Source organism: Pieris napi, chromosome 9, assembly GCF_905475465.1.
Source record: "Pieris napi chromosome 9, ilPieNapi1.2, whole genome shotgun sequence".
NCBI classification, from domain to species: Eukaryota; Metazoa; Arthropoda; class Insecta; order Lepidoptera; family Pieridae; genus Pieris; species Pieris napi.
This window is the reverse complement of record NC_062242.1, coordinates 1,827,378-1,854,698: the sequence shown is the minus strand read 5'-3', so window position 1 is coordinate 1,854,698 and position 27,321 is coordinate 1,827,378. Positions and strand designations below refer to the sequence as shown.

The 27,321-nt window shown below is 33.5% G+C and overlaps 2 protein-coding genes and 1 long non-coding RNA gene across 3 annotated transcripts; all 3 read left to right on the top strand.

The window, feature by feature from the left end:
* The first annotated feature begins 2,680 nt into the window (after positions 1 to 2,680).
* On the top strand, positions 2,681 to 7,889 carry LOC125052531. The gene is made up of 5 exons (XM_047653437.1): positions 2,681 to 2,802; positions 4,448 to 4,495; positions 5,158 to 5,244; positions 6,774 to 7,007; positions 7,664 to 7,889. The coding sequence occupies exons 1-5, from the start codon at positions 2,767 to 2,769 to the stop codon at positions 7,691 to 7,693; spliced, it is 435 nt and encodes a 144-aa protein (XP_047509393.1). The 5' UTR covers positions 2,681 to 2,766; the 3' UTR covers positions 7,694 to 7,889.
* A 5,852-nt stretch (positions 7,890 to 13,741) lies between these two features.
* LOC125052319 lies at positions 13,742 to 17,018 on the top strand. Its single transcript, XM_047653085.1, has 5 exons — positions 13,742 to 13,816; positions 14,283 to 14,330; positions 14,622 to 14,729; positions 14,968 to 15,198; positions 16,853 to 17,018. Exons 1-5 carry the CDS (start codon positions 13,772 to 13,774, stop codon positions 16,931 to 16,933), a joined length of 513 nt encoding a protein of 170 aa, XP_047509041.1. The 5' UTR covers positions 13,742 to 13,771; the 3' UTR covers positions 16,934 to 17,018.
* A 1,037-nt stretch (positions 17,019 to 18,055) lies between these two features.
* On the top strand, positions 18,056 to 27,310 carry LOC125052321. Its single transcript, XR_007117436.1, has 4 exons — positions 18,056 to 18,224; positions 25,398 to 25,529; positions 26,787 to 27,023; positions 27,247 to 27,310. It is a non-coding gene; the product is annotated as an uncharacterized LOC125052321 (long non-coding RNA).
* Positions 27,311 to 27,321: the final 11 nt, after the last annotated feature.

Here is a 27,321-nt window from a genome sequence, read left to right as displayed (position 1 = left end):
TTACACATAAACCAAGTAAATTACTTAGGGGTTAGACTTTGTTAGGGCTAACTTATATTACCCCTTAATTCATAAAAAATAAGTAATTGCACACTTAACTACAATATTCTGTTGTCTCTGACAAATATTGTTTACGCTGTGGTAAGAGACGAAGTACTTAGTTTAGACTGATTTAGTTTAAAATCGTTGTAGTATGAAGAATAAAGTGAATAACCTTGCCGTGGCAACGCCATCTTGTGTCGCAAGTTAGTATTTGCTGTTTTCCATGTTGTTTTAATAAAGCAATTTAAGATTTTCAACGCATTATTGTTACATATACGTGTTAGCATCAGTGGTCTTTGCATAAACAATACATATGGAATACCTATCGTAACTGAAAAGTAACAAAAAAAATTAAGTATAACTTAAACACTCCATCGTCGGCGTATTTGAAATTTAACCGAAGCTCGGAGGTTATTTCTCATTGCTATTAATGGATTTTTTTTATTGTATATATTTATTTTCCTTATTTCCTATTTTTACAGTAACTTATTTCTATAATAGTCCAACTGATACTAAACATGCCGCGAACACAATACTGATTATGAACAAAATATATAGTTGTTCGTCAGGCGACATTAAACGTATGACGTTTGTCCAATCACGATCGAACACATCTTGCGTCATTAGCTCTTTGTATTCTCTTCCCCCCTTGTAGGGGGTAGACGTAGCTTCGTACAATATCAGATAATGAAATATAAACTTTTACGTGAACTTTCAAAGTATCATGCAAGCATGAAATGCACTTTGGTACGTTGTTTTCAGAGATATCGATGTGACACAAATATTTACCTGTTCTTTATAATACATATACGATACATTATTCATTCATTTTAATATTAAGAAAGTTTTTAATAATTCTATTTTAATTCGAATTCTTCGAAACGCTACTTATTCAGAGCTTAATAAATTCGGTAGTGGGCTGATCAATTAAAATAAATTTCTTATAGTATAACTAAAATTTGTAGTAAATATAATCGTTAATGTTTGACGATGTTTTATAAAAATAATTATAACATGTTTTGATTTATAGTTTAGATCTGGGTGGTATCGATATACGACACAAGATATTTATAGTAATGAAGTAAAATGTATTTATATTTATAAGGACCCACCGCGGGTAAACGCCTTCTCCAAGGTATTCCAGAATTTTCTATTTATTGCTATCTCCAGTCATCTTCCTCCGCCGTCATTTCAATTTCGTCTGTCCATCTGAAAGAAGGCCGCCCTAGTTGCGGCTCTCGATATTGTGCCTTGCGGCGATCCCAGCCATTTCAGCAGCCTGCGTCCACCTGTCATCGTTGATCCTGGCGACGTGTTCGGCCAATTTCCATTTTCTTTGAAGGGAGAAAGTTAGTGCAGTCTTTTTCGGATATCTGTATTTCGTTTGTTCATTTCATCGTATCAATGTTCAATTTTATGTCAAGTCAATTGATTTTTGAAATCTCCCTTATGGATTCAATATATTTTAGATGTTCATGTTTGTTTGTCTCATTAAATAAATCTACAGACTCTTTTAATAAATTTATATTGTAATAAGATATACTAATGCTGTATCGATTGTCCTTATCATTTCTAATAATACCTTTACTTTATAATTCATATTTTCTTTTTTTATGCCTGATAAATTTTAATTGTTCGACACTATCGTATTGGCTTACTTTACAGTATACGTATTTTTTTTTTTTTTAATAATTGTGTCTTCACTGAGACATCAAGGAACATTACAATCTAGCCAAACTTAATAGCAATGAGTAGTTTAAGTCTAACCTAATTGACTAAAGGATAAGTGTCCAATAACACTACTTACAGTCGCTATTAACCCTGGAAAGATAGTCTGCGTAAAATTTACGCATGCGTTTTCGAATAATTGCTCTATCTTTCTAATTAGCGCGAATCCATAGCTGTGCGTTTAGGACATTTCATTCGTGGTTGGGAGCTGCCGCGTGACGTAAGTGTCAATAAGGTAAGTGCCACCGATTTTGAAATATAACGACCGCGTGAGTCAAAATTACGCATGATTATCTTTATCGTGACTTTTATGATTTTGGCTTATATGACAGTTTTAGTACTGTTTTAATACTTTATATTATAATTAAATTTTTAAAGATATTGAGGCAAATATATGTCACAATGGGGAGTATCAATTGAAACCAACACGAAATCCTGGCCGCTCTTATGCAAAGTGATGACGAGCTTCCGTGTGAGGACACCGACAGTGAAGTAGCGGACCACGTTTAAAGTTTTCTTTTTTTTTAAGTAAAAATAAAGGAGTTTAAAAAATTATCTGCAGTATTAATTATTCTAATATATGTGTATATATAATAACATACAGGTCATTAAAATAAACTATTAAACCTAGACCTACAACTAATTCAAATTCTTGCGTAAATTTTACGCATGATTATCTTTTCCGTATTACAAAATATGATTATCTTTCTAGGGTTAAGGGAAAGACACTCTGTTCTCGTGTTAATTTTTTTCACTTTCAAATAAATGATTATTGATGACGTATATTTTTGAGTTATAAGTTATTATTATATTCATATCATTTCTTAAAACCTATTAATAAAATTAACTGCCCATTTAAAGAGAGTAACATTCCTCGAAGTAACTTAACCTCTGACATAAGATAACTTTATTTACCGAAGTATATTATAGTATATAACATTGCAGATAACTTTTTCTGTTTATTTGCGAGAGAATGTTGAAATAGGACAGTGCAAAATGCTTCCAATATTTTCATTTCTATTGTTTGTTTTGGTAAGTGGATTTTTTCTTATTGTTTTTACGTTGTTTACGGAATAATACTGTTAGTTAAAATATGTTTTGTTCAAAAATATTTTTTAAATGTGTTTGTTTATTAACGGCCTTTACGTATAGAATACAAAGATCTTAATTAAATGATTATAATAAAAAATAATAAAAATGTGTTTATTCATTTTAAGTACATACATATGCATTACAATGTGTAAAATTTGGGAACCCTTTTAAGCTAAAAAATATATCTGTGTCCCAGCTCTTTCACAACAAGCTTAATTATAAATTCCTTAAAATATATTTATATATAATATACATGCATACATAAGTTATGTAGCTTATATCGTTTGTATGTTTACACAAAGCATGTTAATATATTTTAATATATAAAAGTGCAAAAGAGAGACAATATATTATTTCTAAAATAATCGGAACCGAAAAATGGTCATTCCCTTAATAGGGATTAGGCCATTAGGCCGGCAACACACCCGAAGCCCCTGTCGTTGCAGGTGTCCATGGGAGGCAGGTAGCATTCAAGGTGGTGTACCTGTCCCATAAAAGCCGTAATTTCATTCCGTATTGATACTGAACAATCGAATAAATTAAGATTATTGATGCAAACAATATTAATATGAGTTGATAACGATTTAATTATATCCCCTGTTTACATATTATGTATAAATTAATTGAATATCAATTTATCTTACCTGCAGGTCATGTCCGATGTACTGTTTACGAAAAAACTGTCATCGCATATTGCTTATCTACTGTTTGAAATGCGTATTTTTATTTTCATAAATTTTGATGAGTGATCCTAAATATTTTAACTCGGCTGATCGTATTTTTATTATCGTATTTTTATTGCTTTTAATATTTATTATTAGTTACGTCCTCAATATTGATTTAGCGAGTGTTAGTGGGTATTGTGAATTATTGTAAAGGCAAAGTATTAGTAGTACATCAGTCTAACCTCTTATTGTTCCCAAACTTATTTTCTTCATGTCCTTACGAGTGACAATTATGTGCCTTTCTTCGTGGTACAAGTGATTTAGTACATTACTCTTGCACACCGCACACCGTTAATGCACATGTTAATCAATTAGTGTCTCTGTTATATTAATTATGTAATTAAATAATTGTGCGTGCGTACAAAGTACACGTGTCAGAAGTGAAAAATTTTTGGCAAACTAATTTTTAACTCTTGTTCATATTTATACAAATCTAAAACTTTAGATTTCCGAGACTTAGAGGGAGGGAAAAAGGAAGATATGTTAGGAATTTAATGAATTTAACTGTCATTAAAATATTAAAAGTGTCGAAAATTAAAACAAATGATAAATTTAATTTTTTAAATTTATTTCTTCGATAATAAAAACACGTGGCATTTTAATTTACAATTTGTCATTTGACATAAAATATAAAATACTAATATTTCATAAATTCTCTTTACGGAATTTTAATTTTAAAAATAGAATTTCTTTATAAATTACCTTATGGTAATTTACCCTTCTCACTGACTCTCAATCACTCTCTTCCTTTTCTTCGACAAAAAAGCTGCACATCTTCGTGACGTTTTTTTAAAAATTTTACCCTTCTTCTAAAGAAGTTTCACTTCAAAAAGAATTCCAATAAATATCATTGTTCGCAGGCCTGCAAAGCGGATCACACTGAAGAAAGAAACCGGGGAGCTACACTTGTATGTATAATATTATTATCTAATAATATTTATTTCACCCTATTGCCCCTGTGGTTAGAGGTCTCTCTCAATTCTGAGGTCGTACATTCGAATACCAACTTTGCACCAATGAGTTTTAATTCTATGTACGCAATGACATAGATATAACATTTATTACTAACAAAACACACAAAATAACAATAATCAAAAAAATATAAAAAAGAATAAAAGACAATATCTTTTTCCTTTTAAAGAAATAGGTACGTTTTAAGTGTGTGATGTGGTTGTAATTGGCCCTGGCTCAGCATTATGCTGAGGAGCAGACTGTTCCATAGCGCTCCATTCTGCCAGAGACCACAGCAACTAGACACTTGCTCGACAACAATAAACAGAAGCCAACTTGTCTCGTAGAAGTTTATTATGAAGCATTTTTCTGAACTCATAAAAAACCACTGAACCTATTGTGAAATTGGGATGTTGCATATTTTATGAAGAGATCTGACATTTTTAAGGTATATAGGTATTCGGCCATCAGTCGTCTAGTAAACCATTTCTGTTTTTTCGGAATTCAAACCTATAATTTGTATTACACCACACATTAACCACTAAGATTCGCTCTTGTATAAAATAATAATATATAGGAATTATGCATATTTTTAACAATTGCGTTCTTTAATTTTCAGAAACCGATTTCAACGTGTTGTGATATCCCAGAGTTAGGTGACGATAAGCATTTAGCTGAGTGTTCTGTGCCTAAATTGTCTGGACCCGTGAGTAGCAATTATGGTTATTATAATTTTCACCACTAACCCACATAAGTAAGAAGTGATATTGGCAAGTGAAATATTAATTAATTGCCCATCAAATGTATCGAATGTATTCCATAGATTGGCTCTAAATAAAAGTGCATTTTAATGCGGGAATCTTAGGTCTTTATAAGAGATATGATCCGAATGTTTCTAAGGCGAGAGCTTACTCCTTGAATGGCTGAATTTGCGATACTCCTTCCGCGGCTGAACCTGAATCGACTTCAGTCTAACGGCAGTTGTAATAACGAGTGTCAAAGATTACTAATATTGATTGTCTTTAAGTTCCAAAGTTTAAGTTATTTTGGGCTGGCGATCTGAGTGAGTTGTTGCCCCACATATTTTTATGGTGCCACTGGCGGTATTGTTGTGTACCGGGTTGTGCAGCTCCCTCAAAAATGGTTGAGCTGCATGAGCTATTCGGGGCATGCTAGCCGTCTGCTGGCACAGGCTTGCTCAGATTGATCTGGTTCTTTCTTCCAAAGACCAGTCCAGTAAATACTCTGCATTTGTTTACACCAATTTATTAATTTATTATTGTATTATCTGGACTATAAAAGAGACTAAGACCCCCGAGTTTGTTTCGACATTTCTTCTCAGGGCAGTCAGTTAGGAAATGTCGACTTCATCTAGTTTAGGAAGACATTGAAAAAGTGATTTATATAGTCCTACTTGCAAGAATAAACTATTTCATTTCATTTCATTTCATTTCATTTCATTTCAAAGGTTTAAATTTATAATAAATTATTTTTAAAAACAATAATAGTCATGGAGTCATTATTATTATCGACAATTAAAGATCTGAGAATTGAAGAAGAATCGAATAAACCACATACGAGTATATCAACGGTTATAAACTAATTAGATTTTGTCGTTGTTAATTTACGAAATCTGTGACACATACTGACAATGGCAGCTGACACCAGCGCCATTGCTCCGACATTAATAATAAAATATTAATACAGACTATCAAATAGATCTAGTAATATTGTCAAATAGAATAAACCACAAGTATTAACGGTTATAAAGTCTTTGACGTTGACGAGCTCTGACATATAATGACAATGGCAGCTGATACCGGCGCCATCGCTCCGACATAAAATTCTAAAAATAAATAATAAGCATAAGTAAGTTATGATTCTAGCGGTCTTATTAAGTGGCAGCTAGGTGAGGGGTACCGGGTTCGATTCCCGGTTCGAGGGCAAGTTTTAATTTAATTTAAATTTGTTCTTGGCCTTTGGGAGGGTTGTGCGGTACCGGGCGAGTGCTTAAACCGTACATGGAGGACACGGTCGAATTTCTAAAGACAAGCACGAATTATAAAAAATTCTATACTTGACGCTGGCTAATGCACAAATCGAGCCAGAGCCATTAAAAAAAATTATGACTAACATTGACAAAAAATATCACAGAAAATTAAACTACCAATATAATCAACACAAATAAAGAAACAATTCGAGATATTTAAACTTAATACATAAAAATTATTTCAGTGCAACGATGTCCAATGCGTCTTCGAAAAGTCTGGTTTTCTAGTGGACAAGTACACGATAAACAAGGAAGCCTACAAAAAGCATTTGCTGAAATGGCTTGAGGGCCACGAGGCATGGAAGGATGCGATCGACAAAGCCATCAAAGACTGCGTAGACCGAGACTTGAGGCAGTACCTAGATTACCCCTGCAAGGCCTACGACGTGTTTACTTGCACCGGTATTGCCATGCTTAAGGTAGGTTCTTGCCGAATATGTCTATGGTTGCTATGTCTAAGTATAATCTGCGAGGTTGTTCCGTCATGTGTTTGTTTGCATTATGTCAATTCGAAAAAAAAAGTGCGTACAAAGTATACATGTCAGAAGTGAAACTTCTTTGGCAAACGAATTTTTAAGTCTTGTTCATATTTATACAAATCTAAAACTTTAGATTTTCGAGACTTAGAGGGAGGAAAAAAAGAAGGTTTGTTAGGAATTTAATGAAGTTAATTGTCATTAAAAGTGTCGAAAATTAATACTAACAACAAAATTTAATTTTTTATAATTTATTTCTTCGATAATAAAAACACGTGGCATATTAATTTACAATTCGTCATTTGAGATTTCAATAAATTAATTTTCCATAAAATATAAAATACAAATATTTTATAAATCTCTTTACGAAATTAATTTTTAAAAATATAATTTCTATAAGGTAATTCACCCTTCTCACTCTCTCTTAATCGGTCTCAATCGCTCTCTCCCTTTTCTTCGACAAATACGCTGCAAACTTCGTGATATCGTAATAGTTCAGTAGTATCAATATTCATTAAAATTATTTTGACAGCAAAAGCATAGTGTTCTAGCGTAAACAGATGTGAACGGATTTCTTTTAAAATTTATGTTTGTTTCAGAAATGCCCTAAAGAGTTCTGGAAATGCTGAAGAGACGAAACTGTTTTTTAATACAATTATTGAAGTCATAATTTGACGTTTTTTATTTTAATATTTATATACCTTTCTCTTTCCAAATTATAACCTACCTTATGCTATACAAAGACCATAAACAACTGTAGACAAATCAATACTTTTGTTAAATATTGTATTCTACAAGAGACTTATTAAAATTTAAATCTTTCAATCCGTGTTTTAATCTTATATAAAAAATCCGCATTTTTTAAATATTTTCAGAGACGTTGTTTACAGTGCACAAGATGTTTCAGCGTCTCACTCATCTTTTTCATTATGATGTCTAATAGCAAACAAAGTCAATGAATGCCATTATTTTGTAAATTTTTAGCAAGATTGATGCTAAAAATATGTGATACAATTCTAAATAGTATAAGATCCCGATATACAACGACCTTCACCGAGATGCTTATTTAATGAAACGTATTTTATATTTAATTTAATATGTCAATAAATAAAGGGTCTTTCATTAAGGGCTTCCTATCTTCAAATTTAAATAAAACAAAATTTGTGTTAGATATCATCAACAATTTTTATTCGTTTGAAAGGCCTGTCGATGCCATTATGTGTGGAATATAACATCGTTCAAATGTCCGCCCCGGCTTATCTGGGTGGCGCGCATCCGAAATGTCCAAAGAAATATGGACCGATCATGCCGCCAGCCCAAAATCCATACCAAACAGTGACTTTTTCGGGATGCATTGGACGCTCTTGGATCTCATGTGGATTTGTATCGGCCCAAATTCGACAATTTTGTTTGTTTACGTACCCATTCATCCAGAAATGGGCCTCATCGCTGAAGATGATTTTTCGATGAAAATTAGGGTCAGTTGCCAACTGCTCCAGAGCCCATTCAGCGAACACAAGTCTTTGTCTATGGTCGTTTACCTTCAGCTCCTGGGTCAGTTTAATTTTGTACGGGTGCAGGCCCAAGTCACGACGCAAAATTCGCCAAGTTGTGGTCTGTGAAAGGCCGAGTTCTTGTGAGCGACGCGAAATCGACTGCCTCGGATTCTCCTGCATGCGCTCACGGACAGCGGCGAAGTTTTCGGTAGATCTTGCGTTTCGTCGACGTACGGGTGTTGGTTGATCGTTTACTGAACCAGTGGACTCAAATTTATCTACCACACTGCGAATAGTCCTCTCGGTAGGACGATTATGGCGCCCGTAAAATGGGCGAAGCGCGTGGAACGTTGCCCGAACAGAACACCCATTTTGATAAAACAATTTTATCATTTGCACTTGTTGTTGAACGCTATATCCATCCATGGTGATTTGGCAAAACAGACTGAATAATTGACAGCAAATTTGACAGATGTAGCTTCAACGAGATGGCCGCTATCAACTGTAAAAGTTCGGAAGTCCCTATTGAAAGACCCTTTATATAATCCATATGCACTAGCAAATTTCAGTCCAGAGTATGTTTAATTAATATTAATGCGTATAGTAGTTAGTAACTTTTTTGTATTATGTAATTTTGTTTAAATCCATTTCTTGTTTGTTCATTGTTTTGTGTGCATTATTATATTGAAGGTCATCTGTTGGGACAGGATAGTGTTTATTATAAACAAAAAAAACAGCTAAACTAGCTTTTAATCAATCGTTAAAGAATGTATTTATTTGGTTTGTCTAACGGCCCTTGTTATGTTATAGTAACCGCCTCTATATTTTTTTTTATTACAATATTTGTTTACTTCATTTAAATTATTGTACATGCAATAAGTCTTTTTGTTTTTTGTTACTACTAGCAGACCGGCCAAGCGTTGCTGTGGCTAAGGTTTTAGTTATATTACTTAGTAGCAACCTATTCAAGGGAAACGGTAGGAGAACACCAGTCATGGGGACCACCATGCTTTTTTGGTGGTTATGCCATTAAATTGTAGCTTGTGTGAAACGTTGGTACTTTCAACACAGCGCCATCTGTTAGTATTGTGACTATCAAATAAAAAAAATATTTTGCAATAAAATTATATTGCGGGTATAAATTGAGTTGTAAGCTATCCTATCTTAAAAAAAATCAAAGTGTGCAAATTTGATTGAAATCGCTTTAGTAGTTTAGGACAAACAACGTGACACGTAATTTATATATATTAAGATTATGTTCACCCTAATTGTTGCACATTTAATTCGTATGATTATGTGTAACGCAGTTTCTTTAAAATGAATAAAAATAAATGTATAGTTCGAAGTCCTATGGTTATGTATAGTTTGTCGCGACACTACCGTTGACACTAATCAAATACCATGAAGGTCTACCTTTAAAGTTAAGTGAAAGGTTTCTTTACTTTGGGACTCATTTTGATGGTACAACTTACGATATTCGTATGGAAATATTTTATATATTATATAAACTAGCTGATCCGGCAAACACAAAAAAAAAACGTTTTGCCATGCATGATATTTCTAGGAAACATGTTTTTAGTTCAATAAAAATAACTATCTACAATAATAAAAAATAGGGATTGATCGTAGTGGGGTGAAAATTAGGTAAAGGTGTAAAGTACTGGAAAGTAGAAAATAATATCAACAATAACGCATAATTCAATCCCCGCCCCGCATCGTAATGTTTTACAACAGGACCCCCCGTCCAAAATTCGTTACGTAATACTTGAACGCTCCCTAAATAGTAATAATAGAACCTTAAGACATAAAATAACTGAGTTATAAACATGAGGTATGTTAAAAAGTGATCTGTGCATCAGACAAGACTTCGTTTATACCTCATAGGGGCTGCATAAGATTTCAATACAAAATTTATTATCTCGAGTGACTACATCTGGAGTTGGCTATTCCATTCTTGATAGAAAACGGGAAACGCGAGAAAGCAAAGGGATAAATGATAAAGAGATTTTCTGTAAATCATAATGGTCTAAGATCCCGATATACAATTATAAAAAAATATTTTTTTTTAAATATTAATTAAACATACTCTGGACTGAAATTTGCTAGGCAACCCATATGGATTATATTTATTGACATATTAAATTAAATATAAAATACGTTTCATTAAATAAGCATCTCGGTGAAGGTCATTGTATAGCGGGATCTTATACTATAAAGCAAAATATAAATATGTACGTGTAACACAATTAGACACAATCTATTTACTTGAGGCCTATCCTGACTTTGCACGGCTGGATTATTATTTTTAACTTTGTTAATAAAAATAGCATTAAAAAAATTGCGTTCTAAAGGTATTTTTGTTTACAAAAATACAAATCTTTCCTTCTTGTACTATTTGTGTGAAAATTACAATTATGCAAATAGTATATAATTAAACATATATTCATACAATACCAAAATTATTTAATACGAAAAATATGACACATTTTACAAAGATCTAAACATTAAATCATTTGCGAATAATTGCACTTTTTCACACGCGTTACGTATAAAAGGGACAAACATGTAATTTAAAATAAATTACAGTAATCAGGCTAACATTACCGTGGGCCATTTGAGAGATTTATTAATGTTGAAAAAAGGAAACAGTACATCCTATTGTACACGGCGATGCTTAGGAATTTATTTATTAAATAGTAGAAAAGAAGGTGGGCTGATCATAGAAATAGCCTTCACCCAGGGGGTCCATATCATCATATATAGAGGAACAGCCGATTCTAAGAGTAGCAGAAATCGAAGAATTATTCATTTAAACGTAGAATTGAATTTTCTGGATAACATAAAAATAATTTATTAAACAGCTTATAAGAATTTAGGGTTTATCACAAGAAAAAAATATTATTTAATTGTGGAGAGTATTCAAAATTTGGAGGTTGTATGGAATGTACTCATTTTACCCAGTTACCGAAAAATAGGAAATTTATTATTATTATTAAGAAAGTGCTTAGCGAAATTGTTTTCTTGGTAATTTTTCTTTATGTATGATCAAGTATTAACAAACAAAACGCAATAAGTGAACGGCTAGGGTTCGAACTCACAACGCAAGGGCTAATCGGGTTCATTGACATTAACACTGCTAAATACTATAGTATTGTCTTTTATTGACATAACTTTCACACATTTGATAATAAAACTATTTTTTATCGGATTGAAGTTATGTATTTACAATTATTAGACGACACACAAAATCAGCAGTCTGTGATCACATACTAGATAAGCCTAATCACTACATACGCTTTGACCAACCGAAAGTACTTGCGAAAGAAAAAAGATTGGTACGCGAAGCCATTGAAATCAAAAAACACCCCAATTTCAATAGACAAGACGGCCTAAAATTGTCAAACAACCTGGGATCCAATAATATCCAAATTTAAATCTCAAGATAAACAATCCGCGAAAATAGGGGACACCGTGAGCCATTTCTGCCAAAACCCTCCATCTTTTAGTCGATACTAACTCCGGGGAAACAAATATAGATAATACAACTTTTTCTACAGCTGTGATACTTTTTGACGTTGACCACGCACGCTGTAAAGCACGCGAAACGTCGGTTAAATTTAAAATTATGAAAAATAATTGTAAATACATAACTTCAATCCGGTAAAAAATTGTTTTATTATCAACTGCTAAATACTTCCATAATATTTTACTATCGTATTCGGGAAACTCAGACTTCGTACTAGAATTAATTCCACTCTAGTTCTCAGTTTTATCGTGGAATATTCACACTTCATATAAGAACTCCACAAATATGTCCTCGCTACAAGTCTACCTGCCAATTGCCAATCCTTAGAAAGGAATATCAGAAAACATAATTTTAAGACTACGCTGAACTATACAACTTAATATTAAGCCAATATTTTAAGGCTGAAGCGTCTGTTTTTTTGTACACTCTCATGGGATATATCGAGGAAGATTATGAAGGAATAATCTTAAGTAAAACCGCAGTACACGGCCAGTGATATATCGTACAGTCCCTAGATGTTTGACATTTGTTTGTTTGCGCTCTGGGAATTCATAAACGCGACAACAATCTACGGAACTCAAACAGTTAAATTGTAAAGGTAAAGTTAGTAAAGGGGGTTTAATTTAGAAAACCCCTTTTTCATCAAGTCCATCAGACCGCAGTAATTATTTTTAAATTGTTAAATCGTCGATTCGTTCTGGGGATTAGTCACTAAACTGTCCTTGTGTATATAATATATATATATATATATATATATATTATATATATATTAAAAAGTCATGAATATTTTGCCAAATTTTTCGAAAAGTCTTGTTCATAAAACTAAATGTGGCCTGAGCAGTGTTGGCCTAGTGGCTCCAATGTGCGACTCTCATCCTTGAGGTCGTAGGTTAGATCCGCGGTTGTGCACCAATAGACTTTCTTTCTATGTGCGCTACATTCACTCGAACGGTGAAGGGAAATAGCGTGATGAAACCAGCTTGCCTTAGACATAAAAAGTGGACGGCGTGTGTCAGGTCAAATTAAATACACACTTTTATAAGGGGTTCTTTGCGTTTCTATAATACTGTATACTTCTGAGTCAGAATTAACCGAAATAGTATTTATTTATTTATTAAAAGTGCAGAAACATAATACAATTGACATAATTAAATGAAAAGGAGTTCTACTGGCGCTTTTATCGCCGCCGAGCGATCTCTTCCAGGCAACTGTGAGAAAAAAAATGTAGTTAGGTAAGCAAGAAGTGCAAAAATATATAAGATATATAGTTATTTAGACCAAACTAATGGAACAAAACAAAGCAAACATATGTAAACAGTAATCAGGACAATATTTAAAAAAAAGGACACGTGAAAAAGAATGTGCCCATGAATCACGATAATTTTAGAAGAATTTCACTATGTTGATCAGACAGTTAAATTAAGTGTTCTAAAGCTTTAAAAAATATATTTCCGTTAAAAGTCCACCGGAAGTTACTATTTACATTTTAAATCGTACTTCCGCTGGGCACCTGTCACACCTGTTACCTGCAAATTTGCCGAAATTTTTATAATTTGTTTGTACACGATGTTAATAATCAATGACAATGCCTTGGTGGTTTCCCGTGTTACAATGTTCAGGGCCGCAGACATCTATAAAAGAGTATACGATAACAATACATCATCAGTATACCTACAGCTCTCGCAATGTTAAGATTTACGTGTTTTCTCATTTTCCTATCTACATTACAGGTAAATTATGGATAAAGTTTAACATTGATGGATTTATCTATATGATTTTAGCATATTTAGTTTCTTTAGTAAAACAATTGTTGTTTAAACTATTAAAAATGTGTTTTTAAAACACGATGCATTTAAAAAATTGTACGCTATCAAACTAATCAATCACCTTCCAAGAAGTTAAAGATCACTGCCGTGTAATGCTTTCCATAAATTTGGACAGCAATTATAAATAATTTAACTGTTCTTATTATTATGATATAATTATAATTAATATGACATTTGCATGCCTATTTTTATGTCAAAAATCAATCTGAATGTACCACATTCTTTGCAAATGAACGATTTATTATTATTATTGGTTCGTAGTCATATATTATTTGTGGTACCTTACTTTATAGGACTGCGGTAAAAAGTAAAGAAAAATCATGTTTTTATGATAAATATTTTATTTTATGTTATTTTATGTTAATTTCAGAGCGTAGTGTCTCAAGGCCCAGCTGGTCTCTGTGGACCACCCCCTATTGTAAGTAAATTCTTTATTATTTATTACATTTATATTATATATCAACCTTGATGCTTATAAAGGTTGTCGTTAATTGAGAGTTAAACGGTATTTCTTAATCACAGTTATATTTTTTGTGCCAATTAAATATTATCTAACCATTTTTAAGATATGTACATATTGTCATTGCAATCACAGCACTTCCTACTCGGTGCTCTAGTAGACGCCAATTCTGATGTAATTTTTGTAAGATTTTGCTAGGGCCTGAGAGATGGCGCTGCCACGTGATTATTAAGAGACGTTTATTTCCAGGATAAACCATTCGAATGTTGTAAGATGCCGCACCTTTTCACCAGTGAAGAACGCGCTGAGTGTGGCTTTGAAGAACCTACAGACGGCAAACCACGACGCCCAATTGATGTAAGTTTCACAAACTTCCACTAGATGTCGCAATTATCAAAAAAATACAGTCGGTAATAATTTATAGTTCTGGTTTAAACAAACTTTTATTAATGTGAAATGAAAAATAAATCTTTATTTTATTATATTCATCAAAAATTAATAAATAAATTGCATCTCTATAATAATATGCAATGTAAATAAATATAAATTCAGCCTACTGTGAAAATGTGTAAAATAGTTTTTTGCTTTTTTTTAGTGTAGCAAACTAATATGCCTTATGAATAAGAAGAATTTGATGAAGGATGACAAGAATGTAGATTTAGATGCCGTATCAGATTACTTAGATAAATGGACTGCAGAAAACGCTGACTTTAAAGATACAGTGGATAAGGCAAAAGAGAGATGTCTCAAAGAGGATGTATCTGGACCACCAGAGGCGTGCTTACCAGACAGAATCGTAACTTGCATGTTCTTCGAGACATTTAATGTAAGTATATCTTTGTATGTTAACTTAACCATGAGTTAAGTTTTCATTTAGTTTTGGTTATTACTATTATTTTATTCTTTATCTCTTTAGTTTTGTTCATTATTAATTTTTAAGTTTTATTTTGTGGTTTGTTTATTTTTTTTTCTTTTAGATTGGTTATGTTCAAATATAATTGATTTGTATGTGTGTTAAATTTGTGATTTTTTTTTTATGTAATAGGAGGCAAACGGGCAGGAGGCTCACCTGATGTTAAGTGATACCGCCGCCCATGGACACTCACAATGCCAGAAGGCTCGCAAGTGCGTTGCCGGCCTTTCAAGAATTGGTACGCTCTTTTCTTGAAGGACCCTAAGTCGAATTGGTTCGAAAGTACTTCAGTGGGTAGCTGGTTCCACATAGTAGTAGTGTGCGGCAAAAACTGCCTTAGAAAACGCTCTGTTGTGGAACGACGGACGTCGAGGTGATACGGATGGTATTTTGTATTTTGCCTTGACGTCCGATGATGAAACTCAGCTGCAGGTATTAGACCGAACAACTCCTCTGAACACTCTCCATGGTAAATGCGGTAGAAGATGCAGAGAGATCCCACATCTCTATCAAGCCGCCCGGAAAGTGACTGGTCGTCGACAATTCGAACCGCTCTTCGTTGAATACGGTCAAGTGGAAGGAGCTGGTACTGGGGAGCTCCCGCCCAGAGGTGAGAGCAGTACTCCATGTGGGGCCGAATTTGCGCTTTATATAGTTGCAAGTGGTGGCCCGGAGTGAAGTACCGTCTCGCCTTGCTGAGCACACCAAGCTTTTTGGAGGCTAATTTAGCCTTTCCTTCCAAATGACCGCGAAACTGAACGTTATTCGATATGTCAACGCCCAGTATTCCGATGCTAGCTGAGGCTTTAAGGAGAGTGTCTTCGAAGAGTGGAGTAGCGACAAAGGGAGTTTTTTTAGCGGAAAATGCGCATACTTGTGTCTTCTTGGGGTTAAATTGGACTAGATTTAGTCTACCCCAGTCCGAGACTCCACGTAGAAGAGTTTCGACTTCAGACACAAGTTTGTTCCGGTACTCATCGACAACAGCCCGAGAAATACCTGCCCGGACAGTGTAAAAAGTATCCCCAGTGCTGTCGTCCGCATAGCAATGAATGTTGCTAAGCGTGATGTCATATTTTCTTGTATTTTTAGACATACACATTGTTTTAGAACGTATAAATCTAATATATAAAATTCTCGTGTCACAATGTTCGTTCCCATACTTTTTTTGTTTTGTTTGTTACTTCCCAAATTTTTTATGCATTTTCAATAACTCTGAGAATTGGCGCCTATCTATTTTTCAAACCCCTAAGTGATAAGGGGTATCCACCCCAAAAAAAATGTTTTTATTTTTTAGACAAATTTTTTTTATGATACATACAAAAATACATACAACCCGTAATTTTTATCTATCCTCTACGATCAACCCCTATTCTTGATTTGTTAGTTAAGAACTTATAACTTGAACTCTGAAGTTTATATAGACAAAAACCTAAAAAGTTTTCATTCCGGAAAACCTAAGTATAAGTTCCAATTTGGAAATAATTTTTTTTTCAATAACGTATAAACGAGCTTTGAGTTAAGTTATTGGTATTTTAACATATAACTAAGAAAATTTTCTTTTCAGAACTGTCCTAAATGGGAGGAAAATGAAAAATGCGATAAGTTGAAAACACACATGGAACAGTGTCGAGCAAGGCTAACCTAAACATGAATTCGTGGATAATTTTTGTAATGGCACTAATTGTAATTAATGAAGTACTAAATGTTGTGACAATAAAGGATTAAGTTGGCACTTGTTTTTCGTTTTACTTCTTAAGTAATAAAAATAAATCAGTGGCTCTACAATCTTTTTAGGTCTCTAGCTGTTTCATGATCATTTGTTAATCTAATAGGCAAGTAGGTGATCAGCCTATTGTGCCTGACACACGCCGTCGACTTCTTGGGTCTAAGGCAAGCCGGTTTCCTCACGATGTTTTCCTTCACCGTTCGAACGAATGTAAAATGCGCCCGTAGACAAAAAGTCCATTGGTGCACTGCCGGGAATCGAACCTACGATCTCAGGGGTATGAGTCGCACGCTGAAGCCACCAGGCTAACACTGCTCTACTTCTTAAGTATCGGGTATAAATATAACTCTTGGAATACGAAAAAATATTTTATTTTTGCTCTCAAACATCACACATATTAAAATGATGTCAATCATATACTTATGAAAATATGTTATTCAAATGATATAGTACACGTCTGAAAATGATATGAGAACTTTGGAAGGCGCAGCGCTAACCAGAACTGCAACTTCCTCACAATCGATTGACAAATTTCATTCAATTGACAATTATTAATAGTTAGTAGTAATTAATAAAAAGAAAAAAAGTAATAATAAGCGTTACAGTAATGTTCGCGTTCACCAACTTTGAGTATCAAAGATGCACAAGAAACTATTCGTACCCTCTTAAACATAAAAACTAAAACAATTATTGCACAGTTTTAACTAATTCTTCTGTCTCTTTCCAGCGCATAGTAAACACAATTAGATAGAATGAGACGAAAAAGTATTTGAATTAAAATAATACAATTAAACTTATTTAGTTTTTTATGAATAAGGTAAATTTTAGTGACTGAGTGCGTTTTCTCAGAAGATTTTTAGTGTATGTTTTCATAACGTAAAAAAACAATAGAAATACCGCTTTTCCTTTATTGTAGCAAAAGTATTTAATTAAAACGATACTGTTATCAAACAAGAATTGTTTAATGTTTCACAAAAATCCAAGTAGTTTGTATAATAATTGTTCTTACACATTTCTCCATAAGTGAACGTATACTATCAGTGCGCTAAAATATTTTTATCTTTTCATACCCGATGTCAGTATAGTCATAATGGAGTATTTAGTTATATTATTGTTTGGTGTTCTAAAGGTATCTGCGCAATTCTACAACATTTTCAGTGAAAACCCGATAAAACCAGAAAAATGTATGGGATCGGATGATATTTTATTAGTAAGTATTGAAGAAAATTCTGAAGCTAAGTTGGGATTTGCTCTTGTAGACATTCGTCGGGGGTACAACCCGCATACAGTTGAGTCCATTTCCAACGTAGATGATCAGTTTTCAGCTGTAACCATCTGTCAGAACCTTAGCCGGGATCTCACACATCTATCTACAGGTCAAAAAAAAGTCAAAAGTCTTAAATCATTTATTCATATAGGTAACACAATGTACACTTATGAACGTCAAAAAAGAAATATACATTAAATGCTTTAAATTTTACATTTACTGCCGGTTCTCAAATCAAGGGCGTAGAACGGAAGAGAAGAACTGGCAATAAACTCTCCGCCACTCTTTTTAATCGCCATGTTTTTTTTTTTTTTTTTTACACAACGTTTGTAAGGAGCTGCAACCATTACACCATGTTCCACATGACATTTTAAGTAATTAATAATAAGAACATAAATAAAAACAAAGACTTGTCCCCTATCAGCAGGAGGCATGGTGAAATAGGAGCACGCACTTACATTCTCGTGGGAACAACACGCAAACACATAGTCGAAATAATTAACATCACCGCATACACGAATTCAAGTACGACCAGTCACCACAAGCAGCACCCGTTCACGAGTATGACGCATGGCCAGCCATCGGCCCCCTCGCCATATTTTAGGGAGAGAGACAACCCGACGCATGGACGCCGCCACAAGCAATGACATTTAAGCGAGCATGACGATCCTTGAAATGTGGACTTGGCTACATAAGAAAATAATAATAATACTGAAATAATTGGATACCACATGGATCACGGTTTGTTCCCACTTTACATTAAAACAGTCGTGGATGTTGACGATCGCCCCAGAGTCTGGAAATGCAGCCGAGAGATTCAGTCGTGTTACCTATAATATATACTGGAGCAACTCATATCCAAGCACTAGGATCGTTTAAATATTCATTTATATTATAATAAGCCTTAGCAAGCAGTTTTACTTTAATGTACGATTTAAATTTATTTATTGACAACGCTTGTATCTCACTAGGGATTTTGTTGAAAAAACGTATACAATTGCCTTGGAAAGAATTACTCGTTTTATGCAGCCTTCTGGTTGGTGCGCTAATTTTGTCTTTATTACGAGTACTATAATTATGGAAGCTACTATTCTTTTTAAAGATATCTATATTTTTCCGCACATATAAAATATTCTCATAAATGTATTGACTTGCCAGAGTCAAAATATGTAATTCCTTAAATTTGCTTCGGACCGACTCCCGTGGGGACAACCCACAGATCGCTCTTATAGCCCGCTTTTGCACTACAAATACCGATTTAATGTCAGCTGCATTACCCCACAAAATAACACCATATGACATTATACTATGAAAATAGCTGAAATAAACAAGCTTTGCTGTGTTCTCATCCGTAAGATCGCGTATCTTTTTAACTGCGAACGCTGCGGAACTTAGCCTATTCGAAAGACCTTCTATGTGTCGGCCCCACTGGAGTTTACTATCTAAAGTAATTCCCAAGAACACCGCATTATCAACAAAGTCTATTTCCTCGTCTTTAATTATTATTTGAGAATGACTACTTTTTACATTTGTAGTTACAAATTTAACACATTTTGTCTTCTTTTCGTTTAACTTAAGATTATTTGTATTAAACCAGTGAACTACACTGGAGATGGCACTGTTTACGTTATCAAGTGATGGATTTTGTCGTTTCACTTTAAATAAAAGCGAAGTGTCATCAGCAAACAGTACTATCTCGTGAAGCTCCTTTGATACGACAAAACGTGGCGCTGGCGTGTAAACAATAGCTCCGTGTATTTTATTGTTTACTAATAGTTTAATCGCGTTATTTCAAATAAAAAGTAACTCAGTGAGGTTTCTTAAATTTATCTTTGTGGTGGTAGTGTTATACAAGTCTTTTTTTTTATGAAACAGTGACAATAATAACAATAAAAAATTTTGGCCCTAACATTTCATATAAAATTATATTTTTGCTTGGAAATACAATTTCCACTCAATCTACAAACTTATAATGTGACAAACTTACCAGTAAAGTGATATAAACTAGTGACCGATGATAAAAGTGAAGAAACGTATAAATTAAGTGAATCCTTTGTTCTCCAAGGTGACCCACCTCAATTGAATTGTAACGGATTTCCTAAGCAATCTATACAAATTGAAATATATGGCTTAATTTCACAATATTTGTAATAGTCCAGTTGGCTAATTGTGTTATCTACTTGTCAAGAAACTAACATATAGTTTGAAACGTCCCGGTTCAAATCACGACGGCTATAAAATTGTTCGTCTTAACTATTTATTTATTTTTTTTTATTTTTATTTTTTTTTATTTTTTCTCACAATGGAGGATGCCTACGTTACAATAAGAAGAAAAAAGGGAAGATCCATTGAATCCCTTAACATTTCATCTACCTCAACTCAATCGAACTATGACTGTTATGAAGTTAGAAGCTTACCCGACATTTCTACAAGAAATGTATACGAATATTCCGAATTATTGGAACAAATAAATAAATTAAAATTAGAATTGGATTTAGCGCACCAAAGAATTGGAAACCTATCACTGGAAAATTCCATGAAAAATATTGAAATTTCAAAACAAAAAGAAACCATAAATAATCTTAAAAAGAAATATTCTACACCTTACAATATTACTACTCCCAACACATTGTCAGGAAGCAAAAAACAGAGGAAAAAACAAGGTAGGAAATTAAAGAAGAAACAAAAATTAAATGCAAGTTGTGGCAACTTGGAATTATTAGAAACCTCGATGGAGGTTCTTAACGCTGATTCTAGGAGCAATTTTATAAAACCTAAAGAATGTTTACCGTCCTCGAGAGATGGCGCTAGCTATCCAATAGCTGACCAACTGCCTAACACAAAATTCAAGATACATATAATAGGCAGTCAACAATGCCGAGGACTTGCCTCGGAGCTTATACGATCGAGATTTAATACACAATACGGACGCTTTGAAATTAACTCCATCATTAAACCCAATGCAAAAACGTGTGATCTCTTAAGTACAGTTGACGGTTTGGAGGACTGTGTGGGAAATTACCTGGTACTATGCCTAGGTGAAAATGATACCAATCCATACCAAATATTTATAGAACTATGCGCTTTACTAAAAATTATCAAAAACAGCAAAATAATTTTATTAAATGTCTGTACTAATAGATTTCTTAATGAAAAATTACTTAATAATATGTTGAAAATGATTTGTAATAGTTCTAAAAATTGTTCATATTTAGATATTAAACGTGGTACTTATAAAAGGCAATATCTGACAAGTGTATGTAAAAAGTTAAACTATATATTTGACTATGATTACTATACCAAAAAATTTTTGACTTTCAAGAAAAAAAATGTAAAAAAACTATATAATCGTGGCGACGTTCCTAGAAAGGGTACCATACCGTACTATTTTCCCGTGATAAGACCTAGCCAGAACTCACATGTAAACAATAGAGATTTTTTAATGAAGACTCAAGTTCCTCACGAAATGACCTAATAAGCAGCTTTTACTTATTACACCAAAATATAGCAGGACTTCTTAACAAACTAGATTCTATTGAACTAAATCTTAGCGAAATCAGGTACACTAAAAATACTACTCCTAAAATTTTATGTTTTTCTGAAACTTTTGTAAGAAGAGGCGATGAAAGTAACATGAATCTGAAGAATTTTAAATTAGCCTCATCGTTTAGTCGGCTAAATAAAAAGCGTGGCGGGGTATGTATTTTCATAGATAAATCTCTCGATATGTTGCCGCTTAGCTGTTGCAACGACATATCAATAGAAAAAACATTTGAATGTTGTGGCACAATAGTACCCGCAATTCAATGCATAATAATTTGTATTTACAGAACGCCCGATTCTGACGTTTATAGCTTTTTTAATATATTTCAAACCCTTTTGCATAAATTAAAAAATAAAAAACAGCGAATTATTTTATGTGGTGACATGAATATAGACATTTTAAAGATAAACAATATAACTATGAATTATAATGACATTCTATTAAATTATAACTTAGAACACTTTATTAACGAACCGACTAGAAATTTATCTTGTATTGACCATATATTGAGTAATATTAAGGGTGCTAAAGGCGAAACACTCCGTTTATATATGTCAGATCATGATACGTGCCAAATTTTAAGGTTTCCCTTCACAAAAACAAAACCAATTAACTTAAAGTGGTGTATATTTAGAAGAGATTACTGCTCTGAAAATATGGAAAAGTTTCGGGAATGCCTTTCAAATTTGTCCTGGAGCGAGGTATATGAAGAAAATTCTTGCGATAAAGCTTTCCAAATTTTCCATGACAATTTATCATTATTTTTTTATCTCTGCTTTCCAGTTATTAAAGTTAATGTTAACAATAAAATGACAAAACCCAAGTGGATCACACCAGGGCTTAGAATCTCTAGTAGGCGTAAGAGACAACTTACTTTTAAATATTTTAAAACGAAAACTAATGAAAATAAACAAGCATACAAAAAATATGACAATTATCTTAAAAAATGCGTTGTAGCATCCAAAAAATACACACATTTCACGTATCTAAAAAACGCAAAAAATAAATCTCGTGCAACTTGGCATATTATAAAAGACCAACTAGACCAGAATCGAAGTCCTATAGTTGCTAATAAAATCTTAAATGATAATAATCAATTGATATCTAATCCAAATGAAATAGCGAATTTATTTAACAACTATTACATAAATAATAAAACAATTATGAAACCTAGCACTAATCTTCAAAACGTTCATTCTGTAAACCCATCCTTATTTCTAACTCCTTGTTCATGTGACGAAGTTTTCAAAGCTATAAATAATCTTAATAATACTAAAGCGGCAGGTTATGACGGAATAACAACAGAAGTCTTAAAATTCTCCTCACGACATCTAGCAAGTATCCTTACCCATCTCATAAATTTATCTTTCACACAGGGTATTTTTCCCAGTTCTTTAAAATTATCAATAGTTAAACCTATGTTTAAAAAGGGTAATACAGAGGATATTAGAAACTACAGACCTATAACTTTAATACCAACTTTAGCTAAAGTGTTGGAAAAACTTATGCACAATAGGTTGAGCTCTTTTTTAGGCAAATTCAGTGTTATAAATGAGGAACAGTACGGTTTTCAAAGAGGTAAAAATACTACCCTAGCAGCTTTCTCCTTAGTTAAGGCAATTGTAGAACATATCGATAGGCGCAAACAGGTATCTGTAGTTTTTTTTGACATGAGCCAAGCATTTGATTGCGTAGACTACAACATTCTTCTTCAAAAGTGTAGACTTTACGGAATCCGAGGATTGCCTTTAAATTGACTTGAAAGTTACCTAACCGGTCGTAAACAATATGTTGAAATCACACATACTTCCTCTCCTAAACATATTGAAAGGAGGTACAAGTCTGTGGCTATGGATTGCAATAAAGGCGTTCCTCAAGGGAGCATACTGGGCCCATTACTGTTTCTTCTGTACATTAACGATCTACCGAATTTGGTTAGTAATAAATGCATTCTTTATGCGGATGATATCTCAGTGGTCGTGTCGAATGATACTACGCGTAACCACGAATCATTATTGAATGAAACAGTAAGAAATGTCACGGAATGGTTGGAAATTAATAATTTAAGTGTAAATGTAAAAAAAACCAACTTTATACAATTTCGGAATTATAATAATTGCAGACCCAATAACCTCAAAATCAATTATAAAAACGAGTCAATTGAAGAAGCTATATCAACCAAGTTTCTAGGCTTAACACTAGACCAAAATCTTAATTGGAAACAACACATTTTAACGATATGCACGCGCCTAAATAAATTTGTTTTTGCTTTGAGTCGAACTCGCAAAGTGGCTTCAAAACACGCAGCAATTATTGCTTATCACGGCTATGTTGCCTCAGTTTTGCGCTATGGTATCCTTTTATGGGGAAATTCGGTAGATGTGAGTAAAGTTTTTATTACTCAGAAAAAATGTATTAGGGCTATCATGGGCGTTGGACCCCTTATAAGTTGTAGACCAATTTTCCACGAACTGGGTATTCTGACAGTACCAAGTCTGTATATCTATGAAGCAGTGATGACTGTCAAGAAGCATCCACAATTCTTTAAAACTTACAAAGAAACTTGCTTTTATATACCAAGGGATCCAACACGGCTGCGGGTGCCTGCATGTTGCACCGCGCTATACTCGAAGAATTGTTACGCCATGGCTGTGAGAATATTTAATCACCTTCCTAAAAATTATAGATCACTGCCATGTAATGTTTTCAAGGGGAAGGTGATTAGATTTTTAAAGTCAAGGTGCTTTTACAGCGTAACCGAGTATTTAGAATATAAGTTTAACAATTACTCATAAATGACTTCTTATTATGACATTTGCATGCCTGTTATTGTATGGCTGATTGTGCGGACTTTTCTTGTTGTTGTTTTTATTTTATTTTGTACCACTATCATTGCAAATAAAGGATTTTTTTTTTTTTTTTTTTTTTTAAGAAATGGCAGGTCATTTATATAGACAAGGAATAAGAAGGGACCAAGTATGGAGCCCTGCGGTACTCCCATAGTAACAGAGGATCCCTGTGATATAGCTCCATATAGGTAACACAATGTACACTTATGAACGTCAAAAAAGAAATATACATTAAATGCTTCAAATTTTACATTTACTGCCAGTTCTCAAATCAAGGGCGTAGAACGAAAGAGAAGAACTGGCAATAAACTTTACGTCACTTTTTTTAATCGCCAAGCTTTCTGTTTTGCACAACGTTTGTAAGGAGCTGCAACCATTACACCATGTTCCACATGACATCTTAAGTAATAAATAATAATAAAATAAACTAAAACAAAGATTTGTCCTCTATCAGCAGGAGGCATGGTGAAATAGGAGCACGCACTTACATTCTCGTGGGAACAACACCCAAATACATAGTCGAAATAACTAACATCACCGCAGACACGAATTCAAGTACGACCAGTCACCACAAGTAGCATCCGTTCACGAGTATGACGCATGACCAGCCATCAGCACTCTCGCCATATTTTAGGGAGTGAGACAACACAACGCATGGACGCCAGGCATTGGCTAACTATACCCTAGTGGGTAATAATATAATCATATTTAGATTTGTTCTAGGATCGGCACTGTTGTATTGTACCAGCATTTTTTGATCGCTTCGTGGTGCGATCATGTGGTGGCATTACGGAGATATTTGAAGTTCACAAAAAGGAAGGAGTCGCTTTGGGACGGCGTCATTTTGTTCCAGACGTAAGTTTTTTTTTTAATGTACCTACCTCGACTTACGTCGTTTAAAGTTACGTCGCACAATGTTTTGACACTATTCCTCAAGCATACGTCATTTGTTTCGATTTCCGGCATAGGAGAATTCACTTCTCTTGTGCAAATTTGGAGAACGACATGAAAAGAAGTTTCAACTTTAATAACAAAATTTGTGCAGCCTATCAGTGTTACCAAGATCTGTATACCAAGAATCGAAGAAATCTAGAATTGATAGTTTCTTTAAGCCAAAAGTTTAATTTATTATGTATTTCTCATTACATATTTTGATTACATATTAAAGTTTTATAATTATTATTAAAATTAATAACACACAAATATCAAAAATAACTAGCAATTTCATAAGTTCATACATAAATTTTGATAATAAAGTATGTATATCCTTTGTTATAAATGCAGTTTTTTTTTTAATTTCGAGTCCGTGTGGGCATTAATGTCTCGACTTACGTCGTTTCGATTTACGTTGCGTATTTTGAGAACCAACATGCCGTAAGTACGAGGACTGGCTTGTACTAAACAGTATATATCTAATTACAATTTAAAACTAAACAATTTGTTTTTTAAATCAAGTTTTGTTTAGGTTCTCTGCTAGGAGTTTGACTTTGACATCTTTTATCATCAGAGTAGCTGAAAATAAAAACAGGACACTATTCGTCGTATATGACATGGCATATATATGTATATCGTATATGATATATGGCATGACATATTCTGTAAAGGAATAAATAAATAACCGTGGAATTTTGTCTATTTCTCTTGTACCATCTTATGCGTATTGGTATTATTCTTTAGAACAGCTTCAAAAGTATAACTTACATCATAATATTGTGTCTTCGATGCTTAAAATAATAATCGCCAGTTCTCGATGTCACATGTCTCCTAATAAATAATAATAATAGAAACGTTATTCATGACTAGAGCAGTGTTGGCCTAGTGGCTTTAGCGTGCGACTCTCATACCTGAGGTTATAGGTTCGATCCCCGGCTGATTTAACATTTGCTCGAACGGTAAAGGAAAACATCGTGAGGAAACCGGCTTGCCTTAGACCCAAAAAGTCGACGGCGTGTGTCAGGCACTGGAGTTGATCACCTACTTGCCTATTAGGCCAAGACCTAAAGAGGTTGTAGCGCCACTGATTTTTTTTTATTCAGACTAAAGGGTTGTGACAAAATTCATCTATCGCTAACCCCAAAGGGGCCCTTTGGATAATAAGTGTATATTTTACAGTGCACTTTCTGGGAATGTGTTTTAAAAAAATATAAAATGCTTAACGATGACAATACTGTTAGTACCGAAAAATTTTACACGCACTTAGAGAAATGGGCATTGTTGAACAAGCCATTTAGTACTCTATTGCTGAGTGCGAAGATTCACTGCAGACAATACTTCATAATGTTTATGCCGCTATCCACTTGTGAATTTTACAACTTTCTACTATGCTTCAGAGATTATTTGAAACTATATGTAAGTATCTGTATAAACTGTTAGTGTCTCTTTATATGCTTAATTGTTATGCAGTGTTGGTCTATTGGCTTCAGCGTGTGACTCTCATTTCTAAGGTTTGATCCACGGCTGTGTACCAATACATCGTAAATATACTTCGTTGGAAGTTTAAACAAAAGACGTAATCAAATCCTTTATGTGGATTACCTTAGAGAATTACTTTTAACGTACTATTTTCTTCCAGGACTGTCCAGTATTAATACAATCACAGAAATGTTACGAATGGAAGGAATTCTTCGACGAGTGCAAACAATATTAT

Bases quoted from the DNA above. Each gene is read 5' to 3' on its own strand.
- LOC125052531 (XM_047653437.1), top strand. From the start codon at position 2,767: ATGCTTCCAATATTTTCATTTCTATTGTTTGTTTTG. The intron at 4,496-5,157 runs GTATGTATAATA...TTTAATTTTCAG, and splicing joins GAAACCGGGGAGCTACACTT to AAACCGATTTCAACGTGTTG. The intron at 5,245-6,773 runs GTGAGTAGCAAT...AAATTATTTCAG, and splicing joins TGCCTAAATTGTCTGGACCC to TGCAACGATGTCCAATGCGT.
- LOC125052319 (XM_047653085.1), top strand. From the start codon at position 13,772: ATGTTAAGATTTACGTGTTTTCTCATTTTCCTATCTACATTACAG. The intron at 13,817-14,282 runs GTAAATTATGGA...TGTTAATTTCAG, and splicing joins TTTTCCTATCTACATTACAG to AGCGTAGTGTCTCAAGGCCC. The intron at 14,331-14,621 runs GTAAGTAAATTC...GTTTATTTCCAG, and splicing joins TCTGTGGACCACCCCCTATT to GATAAACCATTCGAATGTTG.